This window comes from Eumetopias jubatus, unplaced genomic scaffold (genome assembly GCF_037043125.1).
Source record: "Eumetopias jubatus isolate StellerSeaLion01/CBP00866 unplaced genomic scaffold, mEumJub1_p1.0 scaffold_8, whole genome shotgun sequence".
In the NCBI taxonomy this organism is placed as follows: domain Eukaryota; kingdom Metazoa; phylum Chordata; class Mammalia; order Carnivora; family Otariidae; genus Eumetopias; species Eumetopias jubatus.
The window spans coordinates 15,017,629-15,045,494 of NW_028274814.1; the positions used below are offsets into that span (position 1 = coordinate 15,017,629).

The following is a 27,866-nucleotide window of genomic DNA, read 5'->3' on the forward strand; positions in this document are numbered from 1 at the left end:
CTATAAAAATTACCTCTGTTAAATCTAGCCTTTAAATATGTTGTACCACACCTCCTTAGAACTGAACTTATTTCTATATAGTCCTTAAAGATCTCTCTCCAAGAAGGACTTCATCTTACTAGTCTATGTTTTAGAACTCTTTCCCTGTCTTTGATATTTTAAAATGTCCCCTATAACGAGTCTAGGTGAGGATTTTTCCTTCACTGTTTTTCTCTGACCACTTCAAGCTAAGATTGCTCATCTTTTTTTAGGGAAGAAATTTCTTCCTTACTTCTTCAGATTATTTCCCGCTCTCCATTTTTCTCTCTCTCTCCCTTTCTAGGGTTCCTATTTTCTGGAATCTACTTCTATCCTCCATATCGTATCATTTTTATTTTAAACATGTATAAAATCCATTTATTATTTTGTTCCTCACTGTATCCACTGTTATTTATGCCATCTATTGTGTTCTTTACTTTGATAATTACACTTTTCCATATCTAAAGTTTCTCCTTGTTTCTTTTAAATATTTTCTTTGTTTTAAGTTATTATTATCTTCCCTCATATCTTTTATATGTTCATTATACTGATTTACTTTCTCTCCATGGTTTCTTTAGGACTGATCCGGGTAGAAAATCAGATTTTCTATTACTGCCAACATGAATTAAAAATTTTTGGTCTCGGGTGCCTGGGTGGCTCAGTCAGTTAAGTGTCTGCCTTCGGCTCAGGTCATGATCCCAGGGACCTGGGATGAGCCCTGCATCGGGCTCCTTGCTCAGCGGGGAGCCTGCTTCTCCCTCTCCGTGTGTTCTCTTTCTCTCTCGCTTGCTTGCTCTCACATAATAAAAATCTTTAAAAAAATATTTTTGGTCTCCTAAATCTTGACACACCCAGAAACGACTCTGAATATGTTTTTCATATACCTTCTGAAAGAACATATAGTTGCTCCAAATACTACAAGCATAATGAATGACAAAGAGTCTGAGAAGCATAACTGTAAATACCTAGCTGGTATTATATAAAAATACTGTTCTGTCAGGAATAGGCACATATACATATCCAGAGATCCTTAAATAAAATGACCCTCTGAGTGCCAAACAAGTAATAACTGGCCATCTATAGAACCAGCTCACCATATAAGTCATGGTCTCTAATTGTAGATTTAATCCTCAAGGTAACTGGGACACAGCTTCTGCAAACATATGACTAGAAATTAATGTGAAAGGAAGCTGCTTAAGAAAGCAATCAATCAATTGCATTATACAGAGAAAAAGAACATTATCAAGATGGTGATAATTTTTAAACATGATCTAATTGTCCATATTCTGATGTCAGGTTCACCAAGTAACTTCCCAATTATAACTCGTTTTCGCAAGATTACTTTAAGAAAGAATAAGATAAGCAACATATGGCATTCTTGACAATAATGTTTTAATCACAAATGATTAAGTGACATTCTTCACTTCTCCCATACTGGCTTGAGTCAGTCCACCTGATCAACTCCAGGTACTGACAAAAACAAAAGGAGACTAATACAACAATCTGTGAAAGAGACAATGAGGATCCAAGCCAACCCACAGCTGTGAGAAGGTAGGATTTTGAAAATAATAAACTAGATATAAAAATTCATGTCTAGGAACCTTCAAATTAATTAGAAAAAATATTTAGAAGGTACCACTTGGTGACTGATTCAGTTAGGAGTAGGCAGAGAACAGAAGGAAAGACAGACACAGTCTTGATAAAGAATACAAGGAGAAAGGAGGTAACTTCTCAGGAAACACTGAACATTACAAAAGAGTAACTACTTCAGAAGCATAGTTTTTACATATATAGGCATCATTATTTATCACTATTATGTAATCAATAAAACGTTTTTCTCAAGTACACTAACAGGACATTTTCTCAAGTACACTAACAGGACATTGTAAACAAGTTTACAATAACTTGAGTAAACACTCAAGTTATTTTTTTTTTTAAGATTTTATTTATTTGACAGAGAGAGACAGCGAGAGACAGAGAACACAAGCAGGGTAAGTGGGAGAGGGAGAAGCAGGTTTCCCGCTGAGCAGGGAGCCCGATGTGGGGCTCGATCCCAGGACCCTGGGATCATGACCTGAGCCAAAGGCAGATGCTTAACAACTGAGCCACCCAGGCGCCCCAGCACACTCAAGTTATTAATGACACCTGAAAGTAATCATTTCTTTTGGTGGGAAAACCTACTTCTAAAGTTTCTACTAACTTAAACATTCATTAACCCCAAATTACAGAGGTTAAACAGACTAATTTTTTTCTTTTATGCTGAATGTTTCCACAGCTATTCCCTCTGTCTTCAAGTTAAACTTTTCTACTTGTTCATCTCATCTGTCCAGTTTCTTTGGTTCATCAAATATTCATCTCTTGCATCTTAACCTATTTTTCCAGAGTCCTCCTTTCCACCTATTAAGACTTTCCTATCTTAAAATAAACATGATCCAACCTCTTTGTTTTCTCTACCAACCTTGCTTAGCCATGACCAATCTCACAGTTTATTTTACCCCCTATATGGATTTACTTCCAATTCTCCTTCATGCCCAAACTCTAACCTCATCTATTCATTTGCACACTAAACATCTCTGCCTAAACAGCTTGTTGGCAAATGAATTACCCACCCTCCCCAGCTACTGCCATTCAATTTATGGATAATTACTACCAGTTCTTCTTGGGTAATATAGGTCCTACTAGTCTGATTTCCATTACCCTCCCTCAAACCCTCAATACATTCAGCTAGATTATAACAAAAATCTAATTGGTTTCTCTGTTCTATAGCTCCTTTCAATATTCTTATAAGCTACAGCCAGATGAATCTTCCTTAACAGGTTTTATTTTTTTTCCCCAACTCCAAGTATTTCCCAACTACCAACTATTTTCAATTCCTTTGGCTAGTAGCTAAGGCTATTATTTTTCATATATTTCATGTCAAATATAAGTATCACCATCACTTTACACACCTATGTGTCACTGCTTGTGCTATTTGTTATTCCAGGGCCTGCGAGTCTAGCCCTGATCCTATCTCCAAATAGCTCCACATTAACCCTTCTTTAAGCATCAGGTAAAATGTTACGTTCTCTGGACAGCTCATTGCCTCAGCTGAAAGTAAGTTTCCCTGACCCTGAACTCTTCTTATACTGCAGATTAGAGAAGTTATAACTATATGTCTTGAAATTATTTATATACATATCTATCCTCCTTTTAGATTTTAAGTTCCTGAAAGGATCCATTTGCAGTACAATTATTTCCCCAAAGTAAATGACCATGATTTTAGATACAGAAAGATCTTTATAATTTTCAAATGAAAAAAAGGCTAAGAAACTGTTGAGAAGGAAAAGTTCCATAGGGCAGGTACTCCTAGCTTGCAAGACTAGTTTTATTAATATGTGAAACTGAGGTTTGTAAGGGAGGGAAAGGGGTGCAGTAGATGCATACATTAACTGGTTAAGAAGAGTGGATACAGAAATGTACGGTGATTAACGTAACACTAAAAAATTTAAAAAAAAGAGTGGATACAAAATACACACATCTCAACTGATCCAGTATTTGAAAAATACAAAATTAGAAATTATAAATCATAGAATATGCTCTCAGATTCTTCTTTCCCTCACTGAGAGAGAAGGGTCATAGATGTAAAAAGTGGTCTTAAAAATCAAAGACCTAGGCATCTAGACTCTGATAGGTAAATAATTTTAGAAATCCTAAAATCCACCCTACCATATCTTAAGCAATATGACAAATCCAAACAAGTACAACAATAAGAACAGGGTAACAGTTCATCCCACCAGCCATCCACAATCATGGAGAATTCCTTTCAGTTATCATTGTTGGGACTAGAGATCCCTACTATTGCTTTATATGGGGAGGTTTCTGAGCTACATTAGGATTAATTTAACACTATTACCCTTAAAGCCATACTTGAATTTGGTACATACCTATAAATTTAAGTTCCTGCTTTGTTAGTGTAGAACTGTCATCTCTGTCTAAAGAAAAGACACACTTTAATTTTGAATTTTTAATAACCAGTTTCTAAAAACTACCATGACAGGTATAAGCTGAGAAACTTAAGACACTATAGGGGGTTAAAGTCCAAAAAAGGGGGGGGGGGGTTAAAGTAAAAAAAAAAAAAAAAAAACACACAAAACTATGGAAAATTTAAAAATCATTACAAATTTGTTTTCACTAAAATAAAAAAAGGCAGCATTCTAAATAGACTGTTAATGGCATTACCATTTAATTAAATTTAAAAGTAATTCTTATAAATTCATTTCCATTTACACTAATCCCTTCACTTTTCAGGTTCTGTCTCTCTTGCAGTTTCAATGAGACACTTATAAATTCATTTTGCTTTGCAGTAGTTAACATGCATACTGAAAATTACTTTTTCTCCCCAGTGGCTGATTCACCATCCAAATGCTAATATACTTCTTCTATGTTTATCACTTAAGAGTCTCTGAAGCCTATCTTACAGAAACTTAAGAGTGATCCAAGAGACAAATAGCTTGGCTGATTTGAAATGGAAAAAGTCTTTTTTTTTTTTTTTTAAGATTTTCTTTATTTATTTAATTGAGAGAGAGAGAGAGACAGCGAGAGAGGGAACACAAGTGGGAGAGGGAGAAGCAGGCTTCCCGCTGAGCAGGGAGCCCGATGCAGGGCTTGATCCCAGGACCCTGGGATCATGACCTGAGCTGAAGGCAGTCGCTTAACCGACTGAGCCACCCAGGTGCCCCTGAAATGGAAAAAGTCTGTATGTCTTAAACTACTTAGCAAGGATATATAGTATTAGTCAAATTCCTTCCTGCACAGGAACAAACAGTAGCATTTGTTGCACCCTGGAATGTAGCAATGTATTGTATTAACATACAGAATACCTCAACTATATCAAGTAAGAAGGAAAATCAAGTCTATTGTGACTAAAAAGAAATTAGATCTAGAATGATCTAGATCAATGGTTCTCAATCTCCACACTGTCATAGTAACAACTTCTCCTATCAGTAATATCTCATTATGTATAGTGAATCTCAAATGATTAATAAGATGTGGTTATGCCTGAGAACTGCTCATCTCTGTTCTTAGACCCCTACCTTCTTAATGCTTCCCTGAAATGAAGAGGGGACACATGTAAAGAACAAAGATCTAGTTTCCTACAAACTATTATGACAAACCTGAGTAGGATTCCATTCTCGAGGAAGAACATTCACCCGTAAAATCAATTAGCATTCATACTTATTCTCAATCCTACAGCAGATATTTATGAATAATTGGTTGACATTACTTTGCCTCCTCCATCAAATGAGATTTGTTTAATGAGCATGGTCGTGACAAACTATAGGTACCATAATTAAAGAAAACCTAAAAGCATAGTAAATGGGGCACAGAAATCAATTAGCAATATACTGCTGGTGAATAAAGATCTAAGCTCTTTAGCTACTTTAATCTACTACTTCAAAATTATATTAAAAATAAGAATTGCCAAGACAAACGAATGAACAAATTCTATTATTGCAGCAAAGAACCAAGTTACTACTCTGAGAGAAACAAGAACTGCCTAATGCAAAGTTTAATTCCCAAAGAAAATGAACATAATACCAAGAATATACGAAACCTCTTCCAGGACTGTGTAGCAACTGACAATGATTTATTCATTCAACATTTATGGAACATCAAGTAGATGATGAGTTAAATGCCAATGAAATAAAGATGAATAAAACCCAACTCCTACTAGCCTGGGTGCCTCAGTTGGTTAAGCGTCTGCCTTCAGCTCAGGTCATAATCCTGGAGTCCCGGGATCGAGTCCCGCATCGGGCTCCCTGCTCGGCAGGGAGTCTGCTTCTCCCTCTGACCCTCTTCCCTCTCGTGCTCTCTATCTCTCATTCTCTCTCTCTCAAATAATAAATAAAATTAAAAAAAAAAACTCCTACTATTCTAAATGAGTTTATAGTCTAGTAAGAAAAACAATGTAAATAAATACATTGTTAAACAACCTAAAAAGCTTTAAAGTAAAATCACACCTGAAACAGAACAATGAAAACCAGACAAATGATATGTTAGTTTTCAAATGGACTACAAAAGCAAACTATAATGGGGGCACCTGGGTAACTCAGTAGGAAGTACCTAACTCTCGACTTCAGCTCAGGTCATGATCTCAGGGTACTGAGATCAAGCCCCGCACTGGGCTCTGTGCTGGGCGTGGAGGCTGCTTGAGATTCTCTCTCTCCCTCTTTCTCTGCCCCTCCCTCCACCCCCTGCCCCACTCACGGGGGTGCTGTTTAAAAAAAATAATAATGCAAACTACAATCCCTGTAAACACACTATTTGTTTCATCATTATAAGCATTTTAAATATACGTACTAAATGAAACTAAGAAGTCACACTTACAGTTTAGCAGCATCATGAAATCTAAAATCTCTTAGTCAAGCTGGCTAGTTCCAAGGCACCACCATAAAACCAAATGCCACGAAATGCAAGGCACTCCACTTCATGGGCATCTATTTAAAGTTTACCCTTCATATATTCTTATTTTTTTTTAAGATCCCATTTATTTATTTATGAGAGAGAGAGCACAAGTGGGAGGAGGGGCAGAGGGAGAGGGTCAGGTAGACTCCCCACTGAGCAGGGAGCCTGATGTGGAGCTTGATCCAAGGACCCCATGATCATGACCTGAGCCAACATTAGATCTTAACCGACTGGGTCACCCAGGCATCACTCCATATATTATTCTTTAAAAAATTTAAATGAGGGGTGTCTGGGTGCCTCAGTCAAGCATCCAACTCTTGATTTCAGCTCAGGTCATGATCTCAGGGTCATGGGATAGAGCCCCATATCAGGCTCTATCCTCAAAAGGGAGTCTGCTGGAGATTCTCTCTCCTCCTCCCTCTGCCCCTTCCCCCTGCTTGCACATGGGCTCTCTCTCTCAAATAAATAGATCTTTAAGATATTTAAATGACTAGTCTGTCTTTCTAAATTGTCTTAAAAGTTTCCAAAATTTACTACAAGATTTTTACATTATATCTTTCTCCCACCTGTTCTCTTTTTCCTTTATCAAGACAATAAGCTTAGTATTATTTCTCTCTTAAGTTTCCTGAATTTCTCTGGTCACCTAAAATTCATCCCACTGCAGCTAATTTGTTTTGTTTTGTTTTTAGATTGGTTTAAGTGTTTCTCTAATACTATTTTTCTTTGTATTGATGGTAATTAATTTCCTTATCAGAAAGCACCAATTTCAAAAATTTATGTAATATTATATGCACACAAACCAGAAGAACCACCACCATTAAGTCCTAAGATCCTCTCTGAGAAATATCAAATTAGAATGTGTATGTTTAACACTCAACACCTATGACAAATAATACATGATATTTCCTTGGCTCTTATACCTTCATTAAATTCTTTAAACAAGTCTCAGTGAAGTAACATTTTAATTTTATGAGGTTCTATATAATAAAACATTTTCCATCACATACTAGAGAAATAAATAATGAATATAAACCAGTCTTTAAAACTTTTCAGAGCCTCAAATGTCTAATGGAAAACTTTTTGTTGTTGTTTCAAAGGTGAGACAAATATGACTAAGATATAAGTCACAGAAACAAAAAAAAATGTCTACAGAGGCAATAGATACAGACTGAAAAAAGAGCATTAGAACACTCGTATGAGAACCCAGAAGTTTGTGGCATTTTTTGAAGAATTAATAATTCTACCAAAAGGTGTCAAAAAAAATTTTGCAGGAGCACAACTATGCTTACTTTTAAATTCTTTCAGTAGATAAAGAAAGAAGGAAGATCATACCAGCAGACACTACCAAAGTCTAAATTACAGATTTTGCAGAGAATAGTACAGAATGAAACTACAGGTAGATTATACTAATGCAATATAAAGTTGAAGAGACTAGAGAGTCTAGTAAGTGGCAAATTATGAAAAACTACACATGCCATTCTAAAAAATATTAATTTTATCTCATAAACACCAGACAATTCTTAAAGATTTAAGTAAGACAATGACACAATCTGATCTGCATTTTTAAATAAGCCACTGATTCTGGTGGCACCTAGAGAATCAACTAGATAATGAAATGAAGGTTAGAAGGTTGCTGAAAGGTTACTGCAGAAATACCCAAGTAGAGGCAGTGAAAATATAAAGGAAAAAACAAGCGATGAAGAACAGGAAAAACCTTTAAAAATAATAATAACAACCAAGAAAATGAGAAGACAGAGTTTAGTTTAACTACCTAGCATAACTGATTTAGGTAACTAAATCCCCACAGAGATAAGGAACACAAGAGAAGAAGCAGGCTTTGAATGGGAATATAAGAGGAACAGAGATTTATTAGATTGTTGGAAATGAGCCTGGAACTCAAGAAAAAACTCCATATTGGTGAGTCTAAAGGTTTATCAATTTTGTTTGTATTTTCAAAGAACCAGGTCTTAGTTTCATTGATCTTTTCTACTGTCTTTTTAAGTCTCTAATTTGTTTTTGTTCTAATCTTTGTTATTCCCCTCCTTCTACCAACTCTGGACTTCATTTGTTCTTTTTCTAGTTTCTGGAAGAGTAAGCTATACTGACATTTTTCTTGCATCTTGAGGTAGGCATTAATTGCTATGAACTTTCCTCTTAAAACTGTTTTTGCTGCATCCAATAAATTTTGGTATGTTACATTTCCATTTTTATCAAGGTATCTCTTTCTTTTTTTTTCATTGACCCATTAACTATTCAGTAGCAATGTTGTTTAATCTTGACATAATTGTGAATTTTCCCATTTTCTTCCTGTAATTAATTCCTAGTTTCATATCACTGTGGTCTGAAAAGATGTGTGATATAATTTCAATCTTCTTAAATTTATTAAGATTTGTTTAAGGGCCTAACATATGATCTTCGAAAATGTTCCATGTGCACTTGAGAAGAATGTATACTTATTTTGTTTTTAAAACGGAATGTTCGGGGAGCCCGGGTGGCTCAGTCATTAAGTATCTGCCTTCGGCTCAGGTCATGATCCCAGGGTCCTGGGATCGAGCCCCGCATCGGGCTCCCTGCTCTGCGGGAAGCCTGCTTCTCCCTCTCCCTCTGCCCCTGCTTGTGTTCCCTCTCTCGCTGTGTTTCTCTGTCAAATAAAAAAAATCTTTAATAAAAATAAAATAAAATGGAATGTTCTATAAATTATCTGTTCAAGTCCATCCAGTCTAATGTGTTGTTTAAGGTTGATGTTTCCTTACTGAATTTGTCTCAATGACCTATTCAATGATGTAAATAAGGTGTTAAAGTCCCATACTATTACTGTATTAATATTTCCTTTATATTCTTCGTGCTCCTATATTGGGTACATAAATATTTATACTGTTATATCTTCTTGTTAGATTAACCAGTAATACCTTCTTGTAATAAGACAGTTCAATAACCGTGAAGCAGATACAGTAGGCAGAATAATGCCTCCCTCCTTCTCAAAGATGCTCATGCCTTAATGCCCAAAACCTGTGAATATGTTACCTTAAATGGCAAAAGGGACTAAACAAATGTATTTAAGTTAAGACCCCCGAGACAGAGAGAATGTGCTGGATTGTCTGGGAGGGCCCAATGAAATCATCCAAGTTGCCATAAACTTTGAATCTGAGAATTAGACGGGCAGAAGCATTAAGAGAGACTCTACCCAACACTGCTGGCTTTGACGACAGAGGATGGGGCCATGGCGGGGGCGGGGGGGGAGGAGGCAGGCAGATTCTAGAATTTGGAAATAGTAAGGAAACAGATTGTCCCCAGCACCTTAAAAAAGGAACAAAGCCTGCCAACACCCTGATTTTAACCCAGTGAGTCCATGCCAGACTTCTAACCTACAGACTGTAAGATAATAAATTTATACTGTTTGAAGTTTACAGTAATTTGTTACAGCAACCACAGAAAATGAATACAGAAGAATAAGATGAAATGTAAATTCTTTTTCCCTTCCTTTCCCACTGACAATACTCAATGAAGAAAAAAAAATAAAATCTAACATTTAACACCTCATCCCCAGTAGGATGGTTATATCAAAAACAATCAAATAAAATAATAGGTGTAGGCAAGCATGTGGAAATATTGGAACCCTTATGCACTGTTGGTGGGAATGTAAAATGGTGCGCCCACTATGAAAAACAGCATGACACTCTATTTTAAAATAGAATTACCATATGATCCAGCAATTGCATTTCTGGGTAAAACGGAGATTCAAATAGATAATATGCACATCTACATTCAAAGCAGCTTATTCACAATGATCAAAAGGTGGAAGCAACCCAAGGGTCTCTCAACAGATAAAAGAATAAATGAAACGATGGTATAGATATACAATGGAATATTATTCAGCCTTAAAAAGAAAAGAAATTCTGGGGGCGTCTGGGTGGCTCAGTCAGTTAAGTGCCTGCCCTCAGCTCAGGTCATGATCCCAGGGGCGTGGGATCAGGCCTTGCATCAGGCTCCCCACTCCCTGGGAGTGTGCGTCTCCCTCTGCCCCTCCCCCCAGCTTGTCTTCCCTCTCTCTCAAATAAATAATAAATAATCTTTAAAAGAAAGAAGAAGGAAGGAAGGAAGGAAGGAAGGAAGGAAGGAAGGAAGAGAAAGAAAGAAAGAAAGAAAAAGAGAGAGAGAGAGAGAGAGAAAGGAAGGAAGGAAGGAAGGAAAAGAAAGAAAGAAAGGAAATCCTGATACATGCTATAACATGGATAAACCTTAAGGACATTATGCGAAGTGAAATAAGACATTCACAGAAAGACAAATACGGTAAGAGTCTATTCATATGAAGTATCTAAAACAGTCAAATTCATACAAACAGAAAGTAGAATGGTGGCTGCCCTGGGCAGGGAGGGGAAGGAGAAATGGGAGCTGTTGTTTAACTACAGAGTGTCAGTTTTTGTTTTTGTTTTTTAAGATTTTTATTTACTTATTTGACGAAGAGAGAGACAGCGAGAGAGGGAACACAAGCAGGGGGAGTGGGAGAGGGAGAAGCAGGCTTCCCCCTGAGCAAGGAGCCCAATGCGGGGCTCGATCCCAGGACCCTGGGATCATGACCTGAGCCAAAGGCAGACACTTAACAACTGAGCCATTCAGGCGCCCCCTACAGAGTATCAGTTGTGTAAGATGAAAAAGTCCTGGAGACTGGCTGTACAACTGTGTGAATATATTTAACACTACTGAAATGTATGTACGCTTAAAAATGGTTAAAATGGCAAATTTTATATGTATTTTACAACAATTTAAAAAAAGAAGCTAACACTTGAAAAAAAGAGAAAACACAAACATGGATTTTTTCCAACTAAATCCAAGTGATTCTCCCTCAATCCACCATAGGCAAAATATCACTTCACCAGGTATCACTCCCATGCTTGTCTTTGCAATTAAAAATGTAAGTCCAGGGGCGCCTGGGTGGCATAGTCGGAGGGAGTGCCCGATTCTTGGTTTTGACTCACATTGTGATATTGAGCTCCCTGTAGGGCTCCGCACTCAGCAAGGAGTCTGCTTGGGATTCTCTCTCCTTCTCCCTTTCCTCCTCCTGCTCATGCTCTCTCTCTCTCATAAATAAATCTTAAATTAGTTTAATTTAATTTAAATTTTAAAAAAGTCCAGAGCAATTATCAAGAAATTAAAAGCATCCAAACTGAAACAGAAGAAGTAAAACTGTCACTACTTGGAGATGATATACGATATAAAGAAAACCCTAAAGACGTCACCAAAAAAAACCGTTAGAAAAAATAAAATCAGTGAAGTGGCACGATACAAAATCAATATACTAAAATCTGTTGTGTTTTTATACATTAAAAACAAACTACCAGAAAGAAAAATTAAGAAAACAATCCCAGGGGCGCCCAAGTAGCTCAAATGATCAACTCTTGATTTCGGTTCAGGTCATGATCTCAGGGTCCTGGGATCACCCTGCACTGGGCTCTGCGCTCATCGGAGAGTCTGCTTGAGGATTCTCTCCCTCTGCCCCTCCGCCCACCTGCACACTCTCTCCCTCTCAAAAAAATCTTTATAATTACACCAAAAATAAAATACATAGGAATAAGTTTAGATAAGTCTTTTTTTTTAAAGATTTTATTTATTTATTCATGAGAGACAGACAGAGAGAGAGAGAGAGAGAGAGAGAGAGAGGTAGAGGGAGAAGCAGGCTCCCAAGGAGCAGGGAGCCCAATGTGGGACTCGATCCCAGGACCCTGGGATCATGACCTGAGCTGAAGGCAGACGCTTAACCATCTGAGCCACCCAGGCGCCCAGGAATAAGTTTAATCAAGAAAGTGAAAGATCTGTATACTGAAAACTGTAAGACATCAATGAAAGAAACTGAAGACACAAATAAATGGGAAGATATTCCACATTCATGGACTGGAAAAACTAATATTGTTTAAATGTCCACACTACTTAAAGCACTCTACAGATTCAACACAATCCCCTATCAAAATTCCAATAGTATTTTTCACAAAATTGGAATAACCCCAAAATCTGTATGAAACCACAAAAGACCCTGAATAGCCAAAGCAATCTTGAGAACAAAGAACAAAGCTGGAGGCTTCATACTCCCTGATTTCAAACTACATTACAAAGCCGTAATAATCAAAACATTATGATATCGGCATAAAAAGAGACACATAGATAAATGAAACACAATGAAGAACCCCAAAAATATAGGGTCATGCCTATAGGGTCAATTTATTTACAAGGAGCCAAGAATATACAAAGGACAGTCTCTTCAATAAATAGTGTTAGGAAAACTGAACTACATATAAAAGAATGAAACTGGACCACTACCTTACACTGTACACAAAAATTAACTCAAAATGGATTGAAGACTTGAATAATGTAAGATCATAAAACTCTTAGAAGAAAACATAGACAGTAAGCTCCTTGACATCAGTCATGATACCCCGAGTAAAGGATAACAAACTAAAAAGGTACTGCATTAAAAAATAATAAAATGGTACTGCATAAAAGGAAACCATCAATAAAATATAAAGGCAATGCACTGAATGGGAGAAAATATTTGCAAATCTGTATCTGATAAGGGGTTACTATCCAAAATATATTTCAAAAACTCATATTAACTCATGTGATCTGGGTGGCTCAGTTGGTTAAGTGTCAATCTTCAACTCAGTTCATGATCTTGGGGTCCTGGGATTGAGCCCCATGTCAGGCTCCCTGCTCAGCCAGGAGTCTCTTCTCCCTCCCTCCCCCCAAGCCCCCAATCATGCTTTCTTTGTGCTCTCTCTCAAGTAAATAAAATCTTAAAAAAAAAAAAACTCATGTAACTCAAAAGCAAGAAAACCCCCAATCTTAATAAAAAATAAGCAGAGGACCTGAATGGCTATTTTTCCAAAGAAGACATACAGATGGCCAACAGGTATGGGAAAAGATACTTAAGATCACTAATAATCAGGGGTGCCTGGGTGGCTCGGTTGTTGGGTGTCTGCCTTTGGCTTGGGTAGTGATCCCAGGGTCCTGGGATCGAGCCTCACATCGGGCTCCCTGCTCCGCGGGGAAGCCTGCTTCTCCCTCTCCTACTCCCCCTGCTTGTGTTCCCTCTCTCGCTATGTCTCTCCCTGTCAAATAAATAAATAAAATCTTTTAAAAAAAAATCACTAATCATAAGGGGGCTCCTGGGTGGCTCAGTCAGTTAAGCATCTACCTTCAGCTCAGGTCATGATCCCAGGGTCCTGGGATTGAGCCCCGCATCAGGCTCCCTGCTCAGCGGGAAGCCTGCTTCTTCCCTCTACCTGCCGCTGCCCCTTGCCTCTCTTACTACCCCGTCAAGTAAATCAACGAAATCTTAAAAAAAAAAAAAAAAAAAAGACCACTAATCATCAGGGAAATGCAAATCAAAACCACACTGAGATATCACCTCATATCTGTTAGAATAGCTATTATCAAAAAGTCAAGAAATAGTAAGTGTTCACCAGGATGTGGATAAAAGGGAACCTTTTGTGTAGTGTTGATGGGAATGTAAAATGGTACAGTCACTATGGAAAAGTTTGGAAATTCCTCAAGAAGTTAAAAGCTGAACTACCATATGATTCAGCAATTCTGCTTCTGGATATTTATCTGGAGAAAATATATGCACCCCATGTGCACTGTAGCACTACTGACAATAGCCAAGGCATGGAAACAACCTAAATGGCTATCAACGGGTAAATGGTAAGAAAAAATATGCTATATATACATACCACAGAATATTATTCAGCTATGAAAATGAACAAAAGCTTGTCGTTTGTGACACCGTGAATGGACCTACAGGGCATTACGCTAAATGAAATAAGTCAGATGGAAAAGATAAATATCGTATGATCTCATACATGGAATCTAAAACAAAACAAAACCCAAAATATGTCCAAGCTCATGAATACAGAGAACAGATTGGTGGCTGCCTGGGGAAACGGGAGGGGGAGAGGAAGCAAAATGGGTGAAGGAGGTCAAAAGGTACAGACTTCTAAATATAAAATAAAGAAAAATATAAAAGTCCATTATTTATTTCATTTTTCTAGATTATGTGACTAAGAACACACAAGTATCTAAGTACACTTCCATAGTGTTTTCTCTCAGATACAATCCTGTAAAACACAAAATTTTAAAGAAAATCTGTGTTCACTGTATTAATCCCATGACATTAATTTCATTCACCCATACAGAAACACATGACAATTGTCCCATTAAATTGACACAATCCGTACTTTGTCAGCTAATAATGGTAGAGGATTTATGTGGCAATTCATTCACAATTGCTTCCCACAATATCTATTTTCCCTTTATTCCAAGTATACACTTTGTTAAAACTTTCAGCATGTCTCTAAATTCTAATACTCAGAAATTAAAGAGTAAGATTTAACTATGCAAACTGAAAAAGATGTTAAAAACTCTTGTTTTTATACTTGCCCACCAAAGAATGGTAACATATTTAGTTAATTTTCAAGAATGCTTCCAATCCCTTTTCCTCTAGATACCTAAAGTTCAAGAGCTCCATGTTACCCGGAAAATTCATTATCTGAGACCCTGCAGTTCCAGGTTACAAAGGGAAGCAAGAATTATAAATAAATGTACTCATTAATAAAATGATCATCTGTAAAATGGGTTTCCCATCTTGACCACCCCCGCCCTCAGAATCAACACAAGTGTCTGTCTGCTCATCATGCCATTAGTCTCTTAGAGCTAGCTGTAGGTTTGTAAACATCTGACAATATACTCCAAATACAACACAAATCGACTATGTTAAACTACATTACCAAAATATGCAAGATTTCATAGAGTTAATAAAAATGTGCTCGAAACTTCTTGGGATCACATAAACTATCTTGAACAGATAAGTTACGTAAGTTAACGGAAAACAATCAACAAAGAAGACATTAAGTTCAAAAGTATTAAAGAAGGTTCTTTAAAATTGAGGAACTGCTCAAACATTTCTGCAAAAATGACTTTCATTATAATTATACTGCAAAACTGAAAAAAGCTAGCATTTTTGTCTCATATCCTGATTTTAGAACCCAACTCTGCAGAAAATGCAACTCCCCGGTAAAAACCTGGTTCCACATTAGACATCATCTAAAAGGCTATCTTCCATTTATTCAGTATATAAAATATAGGGGCAAGATAATAAAAGTATTATACACATTAATTTTTTTAAATCCCCAAAATTCACATTTCAAGCTGTGGAAGAAGCAGCTAATTCCTGACGTAGGTACCAATTACTAACTGCACTGCCAAAAGAGAGCTCAAAAGAACTAGAAAAACTATTTACAAAAATAGAAAAAAGACTTCATAAAGTTAGAACAACACTATTATCATTTTGCCTTACAAAGAAACAATAAAAGCTAAACTGATGAACTGTATTGACCTATTATCCTCCTGCAGGCAACCTACAAAAACTTTTCACTAAGGGGCTGAACAATTGACTCACGGCAGAGCTGGATTTCATCTTATCAATAGAACATGCAAGCTTTCAATCGGGGTTCTCTATAAAAGGCAACCTTTGCGATAAATGAACCACCAGAGAAGATTCTAATAAAACTTACCATTGTGTATTGCATTCAGCAACTCTGAGAAAGCTTTTAAGTAAGGAAAAAAGGACTTCAGGTTAAGATCATTCTCAAACACACAGAAGAAATACATAGGCATAGGCTGAATCAGTACAATAAAATCTCAATAAGTCTATTATGTATCATTGTTTGAATCATTAAAACTGCAAGTTTGGCTCAGTCTTTACATGTATAAATTTCTAAATATTGTATTTCAACTGCCAATCTATCACCTAATAAATTTAAGTAAAATGTTATATTGTCATAATGGTGACAAATTTTCTTAGTGATAAATATATATGTAAAATTACTTTTAAAAAAGACATTTAATAGTCTCTGTAATGTCTTTCTTGGTAAAAGCATTGATATGATGCAATTCTGTATAGGTAAATCTACCTCAACAATTCTACACTCAGCAATACTGATTATAAAGAAAAACTTCATTTTATTATCCAACCTGATCATTCTCATTTCCTAGACTTCAGTATAATAGTCTCAACATATATAGAGGTCAAACCAAGAAAGATATCTAATACCAACATACAAATATTGAAAAAATTATGTGAACATTAAGATTAGTGGAAACCAAATACTGAAAATATTACTTCAATAGGAACAGAAGTCACAATTCTGCAACTGAAGCACCATATTAAAAGCCCAAAAATAATTAAAATTTGATCAGTGACTCTAATATGGATCCTGAACACAGGACAAGCAGCAAGTTCTCTCTGTAGGAGAAAAAAAATCTATTTTTTAAGAACCAATTGCATTTCAAAGTTCAGAGGATCAGTGGTGGCATAATATAATAGAAAAAAACACTAAAGTAGAAGTCAAAAAGCCTGGGTTACCAACCCAGTTCGACAACTTACTAGTTGTTGGACAAGCTCCATCATGCCGATACTGCATGGAAATTTCTGTTGGGAGGGAGGAGAAAGGAAATCAGCCAAGAATTTGCCAGTGACTCAAGGATAGAAAAAGAAAAAGGCCAGAAAAACAGGGAAACATTCACCTAAAAGTCTAGCTGAGAAGGGCAAACAGAACGATGGGAATAGAAATTATAAACCAGTACCTGGGATGTGATGGGTAGAAGGACCAAAGGTGATGGAATTCTCATAAATTTTTAAATGGGATAGTATGGGAACTTGTGTATGTGCATGTGTGTGCAAAGAATGAGGAAAAGACATAAGGGCTTACAAATAAATATGCGAGACAAGTGTCCAAGAAAAAAACGGATTCATAATAAGAGGGAGTATAGTTAGCAACACACTAATGTGTTTTATATAATTCATGAGATGAGAACAATTTATCAAAAACATCTAATTCCATGGTCAATTAAATTACTATTCAAGTACAGAAATTAGTTTATACAAACAGCAGTAATCTACGACTTATATAACAGTATAAAACTTGTTAAACTACACTCTGCTGACTTTTTTGTACCTTTCATTTTTGATGACAATAATGAATCAATAAACCATTACTCTTACTCTTTTGCTCCACCCAAATAAGCAGAACAAGCAGAGGATGACATGAAGCAATAAAACACTGCTAAAAGCAAAAGCTGCTGAGAAAATGAAAAATAAATTTCTATATGACATTCCAAAGGAAACAATAACTGATAAAACTGACCTAGTCTGTTACTCAAAGGACCTCGCCTGCTAATCCTGGAAACAACAGGCATTCCTTTGTGGCTAACGCTATTGGTCCAATTTTTCTTAAAAGAAGAATATCTGGAATTACTCTGGATACTACTAAACCAAAAACATGACTTCTAGAAACCATGTGTAGAAGAGAGTCTTCGAGGCAACCATCACTCACACATCTACCCATACGCCACCCCTACACCTATTTCAGAAGTCAACTCCAATCATGGGCCCACTCCAAATGACTTGAAATAAACACAAAAGCAAGGCAGAGCAAGCCAGAACTCACTTTTAATCATTTTAATGTTTGTTTAAAAAAAAAAAATTAGATACTGTTCAAGAATCAAACCTTTAGACCAGTTTAGTATAAGTCCTTTCCAGATAGCACTCAAAACTGTAACATGGTGGGAGAATCTGCCATCTTTAATGATCATTAACAAATTCAAGTGATATTTTAAAAGGGAGTGAAGGCTACTGAAGAGATTGACATGGTACATTACAGAGAAATGGTAACTGTTTGGAATAGTGCAAAAAATAATCAAAGGACATTCATAGTAATAGGATTTTTTTCGATGGGGAAAAAAATTGAAATATGGCTATTCTGCCCTTTGATCTGGGACTTTTGTAGAAAGACATCCATGGTAGAAGGCCAGCAAATTTTCAAATCATCAAGGAAGAAAACAAAAATCAGAGGATTTTCCAACGAAACAAATTGCAAGGTATATTATGGTCTTAGTCTTAGCAGCACCCAATATCCTATATGATTTTCACTTAGGACCCAATATAACTAATTTTTATAAAAATCATGAACCTGAGTCATTAAGATGGGTTTAAAGTATGTTCAATAATTGTATCTACTCCTTGGTCTACAATACTGTATTAGTTACTCTTGTGAGTTTATTAGATTTACCTTTGTATCTTTATGATTCCCTTATTTGTTAACAGAATCAGTCTATTTCTAATTAAGATATGTTACCAGGGAAAGATGTCTCAATGTCATCTTATTAACCTAAGGAGATATGATGTATTTCATAACAACCAATTCATAGTCACATGGGCTCAAGTTAAACTTCCATAACCTTCATATTTCAGAAGCCAGAACAAACTTCTCTTGAAGTGATCTATTTATTAATAACTTATTTCCCTGAAATCTGTAAGACTTTATCATGAAATACTTAGGATCAGAATCAAACAACCACCTTCCCAGAATCTCCTTTCATAGCATTTATCACCATTAAAGAATTCCATCACGGAAACAGATTTCAAGTATGTTAATTTGGAAAGGTATGACCACATTATATTAAAGAACCAGAGACTAAGAAACAGGCAAACTTCGAAAGGACATAGAATAGCGGAAGAAAATAAGTTAATGCCAAATCATCAACTAATCATTTAATGAATACCAGATTTTTCTCAGAGAAAATAACAAGATGTTGATTTTTAGGAAGAAAAAAATTTCTTCATAAACTTTCACTTTAGTAAATTATAAACTCCTGTAATATGGTTGAGCTAAACAGGAAAAAGGAAAAGGACAAATACAACATGTCAACTCTTCCAAATGCTGTACTAATTTTCAATGTTTCAAAAGTCCTACTTGAAGATCTCAAAAGAATATATAGGAAAGAATTCAGTTAAAAGCTTAACATAATATATACACCAAAACTTACAACCTTTAGAAGCCACTGAAAACAATACAAGTTGTACAAGTCACTGCAACAGTAAATCACTTAAGAGGATGTACTTCAACTTAATACATTAAAAATCTTACAAACCAAACCACTGATCAGGCAAGGAATTTATAGTTTTCTGGGTTTCTATTCTGACAGGACCTGGGATTCCTAGAATATCGGGCTTCGTACATGCTACTATGAATATGTCATGATAAAATTTTGATTACTGTTCAGTCGACACTTCTAACAATTTTGAGACAATTCCATCATAAGTACCTGATTCTACTTCTGTATATCCTAGTTGTGATAAAACTGGAGAAACTACAACAGTAATAGTAGCTGCCCTGCCTATTTCACAAGATTGTTCTTAGGAACAAATAAGATAGTAATTAAAGAGTTCTTTAGAAACTGTTAGGCGCTCTCAAATGTAAGATATTACCATTATGGCAAGCTGATGGAAGCAATGTATTTTTTTTCCGTCAATGAAATTCTTTTAATAGTAAGTTGCCAGAGCTAAGTACAGGATGCTTATTCTAAGACCAATAGTCCGTAAGTCTGATTTCTTAAGCTTGACATTCAACTTTCCATAAACCCATCCTGCCCTACTTAATCAACATTACCTCCAACTATCCTGCAAATTAGATTTCCCTATTAGTTTTATCCCTCAAATATAATTTTACTTTCTTTTCTGGTAATATTGTTGGACTTTTTCTGCCTACTCCAAAATGTAATCCAAATTCCAACTTCATGGTCTTTTCCAACTTAATTAACACATCCTTAACTGGTCTGTAATACTACATGAAAAGCTTTACAAATAATTTCACTTGCAATCTAACTATAAACACTTGGAAGTCAAGTACAAAATCACACAGGATATTACTAATCACATGATATGTTCTCAGTGATTACTAATAGTATTCATTCATTTAAAAAAAAAAGACGTTTAGCATTTATTATATACAAAGCACTGTGCTGGCGGTGAGGAGACAGTGATAAACATGACACACACAGCCCCTAGCCTCATGAAGCCAGGATTATATAGTGTGTGTTATAGTCTAACATCACAGCCAACAAATACTTACAAAGGTCACCTTCATCATTACTAAATTATTACCCTGTCATGAAAGCAACAAATCTTTTGGAAAGAGCATCATGCAAAAACAATTCTTGGTAACAACAGTACATAGTATACATTTCTTCTTCCTACTTATTTATGTGGGAAGAAAGTTTCCTAGTTTTACAGCTAGTAAATGATTTATCTAAAATCAGTTCAGTTGGTTAAGTGTCTGCCTTTGGCTCGGGTCATGATCTCAAGGTCCCAGGATCAAGCCCCATGTCGGGCTCCCTGCTCAGTAGGGAGCCTGTTCTCCCTCTCCCTCTGCCTGCCACTCCCCCCTGCTTGTACTTTCTCCGTCAAATAAATAAATAAAATCTTAATAAATAAATGAATAAATAAATAAATAAATCAGTTGAAAGAAGACTTCGCATTTTCATACTAATAGGAGATACTATTGTTCCAAGTGAAATTATTGGCCCAAATTTTCTCACTGATTCCATTGCTTAAAGTATGACTGATATTATACTAGTGTGGTTGCAAACCTTCATCAGCAAACACCCCTTGAATTTTATAGTGGAGGGTCTCTGGAATCAAGGAAAATGCATTGTTCCACCACTTAGAGCTGTGAGAATTCTGTCTCTGTTTCTTCATCTGTACAATTAGTAATAATACTCAATGCTTGTAAAGTGCCTAAGACAGGTGTAGTACATACTGCATTTCAACAGCAGTTAGCAATTCTTAAGATTAAGAGGACATAATTCCTATGTAAATACCCATGGCATTTACCTAGTTTCTTCTAAGTAAGAACAGACTTTTTAGCACTGTTTATCAATAGGGTGTGCTCTGATCTAGTCATAAAACTTTTATTAAAATGTATAAAATTAAAGAATGTATTATCTCAAATAGTTTTAAGTAACTAATCTTAGTGCAAAATTATGGCTTTAACAAAACATAAGATCTTCAGTTATTTTTAAGCACACTTTTAAGGGGAAAATATCCCAGTAAGTCTAAATTTAAGTCATTTACTTCCATGAAATAATATTTATAGGAGTTTCTCTCTAAATTTCTTTATCTAATGGTGAGGTAAAAGGGATACAAAATCATGCTTTTCTGCCATAGATGTAGCACACACTGCCCTCTGACAGTAATAATTGTGAAAAAGAACATTATTTCCCAAGGCTAAATCTCTCTAAATCCGTAACAGGTAGGAAAATCTTTTCACGGATGTAAATCAAGATTTTAATTCCATTAATTTGAGGATGTGTATTTCAAATAGCATCCAAATGCAATTTCTGAAATTCAGTATTTTTCAGACTATGCTTCTATGTATAGGAAATCAGTGAGGAACTCTTCACAAAAGCAAATCCAAGTTTAATTTTCTCAGTAAGTTATTCATCTGATTACTGTGTATCTTGCTAAAAATGAGTATGAACTCAATTTTTTCTGAGTAAATTTGTCTAAATTTATTTTTTTGTGACCAGGGACTAGGGCTAGTTGCTAAGCCCTTCTGGCCTGAAAGAAAATAAATGAATATATATAAAATGTATATCCAAGCATGCAATATACTTAAGTTTTTTCAGTGGATTTATTTCTCATTACAATTTGTATTATTCCCCCTCGAAAACAGTGGTTGTCAACCAAGAGCGATTTTGCACCCTCCCCCCAACATTTTTTGTCACTATTGGGGGGGTGAAGGGAAATTTTGGGTGCTACTAGCATCTTAGTGGGTAGAGGCTGGGAATCTTGATAAATGTCCTACAATGCACAGGACAGGATTGCAAACAACAAACTATCCCAACCAACATGTCAATAGTGCCAAGACTAAGAAATCATGGTCTAGTCTAAACCCATCCTTAATGCTTCTAATAAAAAAAATCCTGTCACAGTTTCCACTCATTTCTCAAAAACAAACAACTTGTCCAACAGGTCCAAGGTGGCACTGAAGCTAGCTAGGAAAAACAAAGAAATCCCCAGCTGTGCTCTTCGGCAGCTTATTTTACCTAACCAGGTCTCAGTTTTATCAGCTGTAAAAAGGGGGAATAAATAGCCCTCACTTCATAAAACTGTGTGGGGATTAAACAAGATAATAAATATAAAGCATTAATAGACCTGGCACCAATAATAGCAATAGTTAATAATTTTCACATCTGACCTTTACATATGCTCTTTTCTCCCTTAGAATATCTGTTTACTTACTGAAATTAATGTCTGCACAACTATAAAAAAAATCCAAAAGTCTGTATTTATAAAATACACACGAACATTCTTCATTTAAATTGTGTTTATTATATTTCCATACCATTTCCTACCTATCCTCTCCACCAACTAATAGAACTGATAAAATCCGTAAGTTTATTTTAGCCAAAAATCTCATCATTTCCACAATCAGAAATCTAAAATCAAAACAGGTGAGGTTTACAACACTTATTTAAAACCATTTACCTCAAATTCAAGGTCAGTTTAAATGATAAATGTTGACATTTAGCTAATATCTAAACGGTTAAGTTTTTGTCTAAAAATATGCAACTTCAAATTTTTAAGAATTGACAATATTCATAATATATAGGTTAAAGAAGCAGCCCTATGATGTGAATAGCAACATATATAAATTCATTCCTGCTATAATAAAGATAATGGTAAAAATCTGTTAAACACACTTGAAAACAAAATGAATATAAATCATTTCAGATTATCTTCTGAAATAAAATGACTGTTAAAGTTCATATGTTTAAATCATTTTACCACTGAAAAATATTCCAGAGGGATAATTCAAGTAGAATCTGTGTGAGGAAGTGTTGAGAAAATGGAAGACTAATTAAACTTTAGAAAATGAAAGCTCAAAAACAAGCACCAATCAAAAACATAGTGCAAAGTATGCAAAACTCTCACACCTTAATTGTGATTTAGGAGTTGGGTTTAAAATACTGCGCAGGCAAAGCAAAAACAAAAATGGGAAATTATTCCAGGTATTTCGTAAGAAATGACTGACCAATAAACCATTTAGCCTATAGTTAGTTAAGTAAACTATCAGATTAGTGCCAAACATCCTGTCTAAACACCAAATCGTCTTCCTAAGATCTTAACACATTTTTTTCATTAAGACAAGTAAATGTCACTTAGCAACTCAATGTATTAACAAAACAGTAGTTTAAAATGAATTTCCCTTTTGGGGTAAAGGAAGGGTGGTGGTGGCGGGAATAAGAAAGAAAAACAATGGGCAAATCCCTACCTGAACCAACTGGAGATGAGCCAACACTAAGACTTTGTAAACTTCCATTCCTGAGCAATGTAGGAGATTTCTGAAGACTAGAGCTTGTTACACTTCCTGCAGCTGATGCTACAGATGATGTTGGTGAAGCAGAAGAAACTGAGAGATGAGAAACATTCTCTTGATTTTTGTTTCCTTTAGGTCTACCAGGCCCATGCTTACTTTGTTTATTTCCTTTTCTTTTCTTTTCCTTTACAGTTTCTTCTTCTATGCCAGAAGTTTGAGCCCGCTTATATCCTGCTGTTGGAAGGCTGGAATTACCCAAATCTCCAGGTGAATTTTCAAAGCTTTTAGGCTGTGAAATAACAGCTGAGGTCGAAGGGAGACCCATTATGGAACTAAAACTATTTACCCCCCCTTCCTGGCTTCCAGACTCTCCTTTATGTACATCTTTGGTTGATGATGACTGTTGGGAGTGAGTATAACTGTCATTACGTAGATCTGAGTCTGTAAAGCTCAAGAAATCCTGGGGAGACTGTACTGAACTTCCCGAAGATGATTTTACACTGCCTGGAGTTCCTGAAAAACTGCCTGTAGTAAAATAAAAAAAAGGGGGGGGGGGTAGGAAAAGAAAAAAATTGGATGCAAAAGTTCCCACGAGCAGTAGAAATGATACAATCATCAAAAAGAGATGAAGAAAAAAAACTAACTATAAAACTTAGGACATCACTATGTAACAGAATTTTTAAAAGGTCATTATTGAAATCAAGTTGATCTATAAAATTATCTTTTAAAAAATATTTGTCATTTCATAGTTATTAAACTGAATATTAACTCGAGTTGCAAGCTATTAGTTCTACAATGACCAAGATGTAAGATGTGCTTTATTTAACCTACCTTTTACTATGGCAACATTCCTCAACGTTCCCCCAAATACCTGTGTATGCTTGAGGAAGGACTGAAGAACAGCAAAGTCTCAAAGAGTTTGACAAGACTACTACTGTATTCTAGAACTTCCTCTTTTTCAATTACTGAAGATTTGATTTAAATGTTCCCAAGACACACCCAGAACCAAAAGTTGTTGCTTAGGTTTTAAGTTCTGAGTTTTAACTTCAAGATAATGTTAGTGAATATTATTATTCAGTTAAATCTACCCCACCAAAACATGGATTTAATAATAATGATTACATGTAACCTAGTCTATATACCTAACCTTCTCCCAGTCCACTACCCATGGAGCTGCATAAAGAAACCAGCCACTAACATTCTTCTATTGCTTTTATGAAAGTAAAATCACAGGAGAGGCACACTCATGAATCTCGCTCACAACTGCTTGTCTCCTCACTCTTTCAAGAACATTACTAGCCCACTATGTCATTATGAGACTAAAAGGTTATTTACTTGGTAGAAAAATAATATGGCTGGGATGAAACAATAGTTTGGTCCACCATCCTAATTCACCAAACCGTCTCTTCATGCTCACCACATTAGTGACAAGTGTTTAGACTCAGTTGTGACCACACATCTACTATGTTTCATAAAACTTAAACTATATCATATTTTAACTAATGTATTTAAAAACAAAAGCTCAAAATAAAGTGTTTCATTGGAATGGAAGGGAAATTTCAAGCTAAGGGTTAAATTTTATTGTAGAGCACATTCAAAAGTAATCACACATAAATCCACCTAAATATTTACAACAGTATTTTTCCTTACACACAAGAGAGAATTTAACTAAAGTCTCAAGGTTTTGAATTTTAAATTTTAAGCTTTTCTGAAATGGCTTATTAAGCAAGAACATTAGTAAGTCTAAAATTTAACTCTTTGAAGAGAATATCCATTTTATTCATTTACAAAATTATTTGTACCTATGTGAGCATTTTCAACTTATGTCTATATAGAAAAACATACATATTAAGAAGCCATTTACATTACATCAATCATTTAAGGATAACTGTAATTTGCCACTTAATTAGCAACTATAAAGAAGTTCTTTATTATCCATTCTGATCTGTCACCATCTGTCTTTTTTCCACACATTTTTGTTTTTACAGCTGGTGTTAAAAGCTCACTACAGGGTAGCAAATACTTTCAAACATTTAGTATATGCAATACTTTAACATATATTTTCTAAAATTCACATACCACCTGCAATGAAAAAAATAAAACCAAGCATCTTAAACACCCTACCTTTAAATATCAACTTTTAAAACTTTTATAGAATATTACCTCAGATATGAAAACATAATACATTCTATACCATGTCTCAACAGAGGCAGGAAAGGACAATTCAACGTTGTAAATGTTAAGAAAACGAGGGATTTCTTTTCTAAATGGATTAGTACTTCAAAGATTAAAAACTGAAAAATGCGATTTTAACAGTGGAAAATAAGGTCTTAATTATATCAAAGAGATGACTGAATTCTTCTAATATGACATTCAAAATGTAAATAAAGTTACATTAAAAATAATTAAGGTTTTACGATTTATTTTCCACAGTGGCACAAAAATAACAACAAATATAAATTTATTAAAATAAAACAGCAAATTTGGCATTGTATTTCTTTTCTACTTGTCTAATTCTTTGTAATATAAGGCAAAAAAAAGTCTAGGACGTAAAAATCTTGAGGCACAAAATAACTTAGTTTAAAATATACATATAAACTTTTTAATAAAAGATCAGCAGACTACGCAATCTCTCTATATATTCAAATTTTTATTATCAGCAAAAGCTTAAAGGAAAGAAAAAGACAATTTTCCCCCTCATTTATTCCTAATGGGCAAAAAAAAAATGGGGGGAAGAGGCATTTATTGTATACTTTACTAATATATTTATCTCCAACAATTTTTAACATTTATATTTCTCAAAATATTTATGTTCAAGTTAAAAACACAAAATAAAAACCTAGAACACAGAGCTAATGGATTGTAAAGTTAGCTGAGTTATTCTGTTGTCCATAAAACAGGGTTACCATATAAAATACAGCATGTCCAGTTAATTTTGAATTTTAACCAACAGTTATTTTTTTCAGTATAAATATGTCCCATGCATTTATTTGGGACATACTTACACTGAAAAATAATTTGTTGTTAAACTGAAATTCAAAATTAAATGGGCATCTTGTTGTACTAGCCTTACCAAAAGATATGTAAGCTTAGTAAAATTCTATTTTAAACTTCAAGCTTTATAATAAATGCATTAATAATTAAAAATTATTTACTGAGAACTATTTATATTCCCTACAAATTACCCAGTACTTGTTTACTTACTAAGAATATATGCAACTATTTTAGTGTTTAATTAGGACAGGTAAATGATAACAATTCATTAAGAAGAAAGACTGTTCTATAGAGCAGAAAGGAAAACTCCAGCTTTTATTGTTTTTTCTCCCCAAACTTAAACTTTATTCCACATCTATTTAAACATTAAAATTACAGTTCAGCTTTGGAAGCACACGTCATAACATAAAAGGTCCCAGAAACATTTTAACAAGGAACGCTAGTCTTCAAAGTAATCTTACTACAGCAACTAATCATAAAATAATCTCCAATAATCCATCAGTTATAAATAAAAAATAAGTTCTTTTACAAAACTTAACTGCTATTGATCATCGCAAGAACAATTATTTTAACTAAAACATCATAATTAATACCTTGCTGGAAAGGACTAGCTGCTGACACAGTCGTTCCTGGATTTCTTCCACCAGGTTTTCTTCCCCTTTGACCTGAGCTGTGAGCTGAAGATTTCTTCCCTTTGCCCTCTGACCCTCTAGCCTCTGAAACATCTTTTCCACTAGTTGTGTGCGCAGAGACTTCTTGGAAGTTTGCATTTGTAAATCGAGCTGCAGTATCCTCCAAGCGCTTCAATGATCCAGAAATAGAGTTGCTGCTAGTGCTTGTATAAGTCTAACATTTTCATTGAGAAAGGAAGTTGAAAAATAATTGATTAGATTTTGGCTGGGGGGGGCATATTAATAATAATAATTAGACTTGTAAGAAAAACATACGAAAGTTTCAGTTATAAAAGTGAGTCCACCTAAGAAAATCATGTAAAAACAATTATCTGAGTCCACTGCAAATACCTTTAAATTGCAGCAATTAGTAAAAGTACACATTAGTCATAGTTACTCAGCAACACACAGTAAGTAGTAATGAAGGAACTTGTTTCTCAAGCAACATCATTTTCAACAAGAAAAAACTACTTCCTACTCATGAAATTAAAATCAGCTTTAATGTTCAGCACAAAGGCAACAATGAGAGAGA

General features: G+C 35.1%; 1 protein-coding gene across 10 annotated transcripts in view; it reads right to left on the minus strand.

Moving 5' to 3' along the window:
- MLLT10 (MLLT10 histone lysine methyltransferase DOT1L cofactor) overlaps positions 1 to 27,866 on the minus strand; it is a 217,726-nt gene that overhangs the window by 39,044 nt on the left and 150,816 nt on the right. For 5 of the 10 annotated variants that reach the window (XM_028114111.2, XM_028114114.2, XM_028114108.2 and 2 more), the window contains 5 exons: positions 27,257 to 27,509; positions 23,625 to 24,194; positions 16,895 to 16,939; positions 16,023 to 16,055; positions 3,942 to 3,989 (listed from right to left, as the gene is read on the minus strand). In XM_028114111.2, coding sequence (XP_027969912.1) covers positions 3,942 to 3,989; positions 16,023 to 16,055; positions 16,895 to 16,939; positions 23,625 to 24,194; positions 27,257 to 27,509 — 949 coding nt within the window. The remainder of the gene's footprint in view (positions 1 to 3,941; positions 3,990 to 16,022; positions 16,056 to 16,894; positions 16,940 to 23,624; positions 24,195 to 27,256; positions 27,510 to 27,866) is intronic. The other 5 variants (XM_028114116.2, XM_028114112.2, XM_028114113.2 and 2 more) reach the window with 5 other exon arrangements.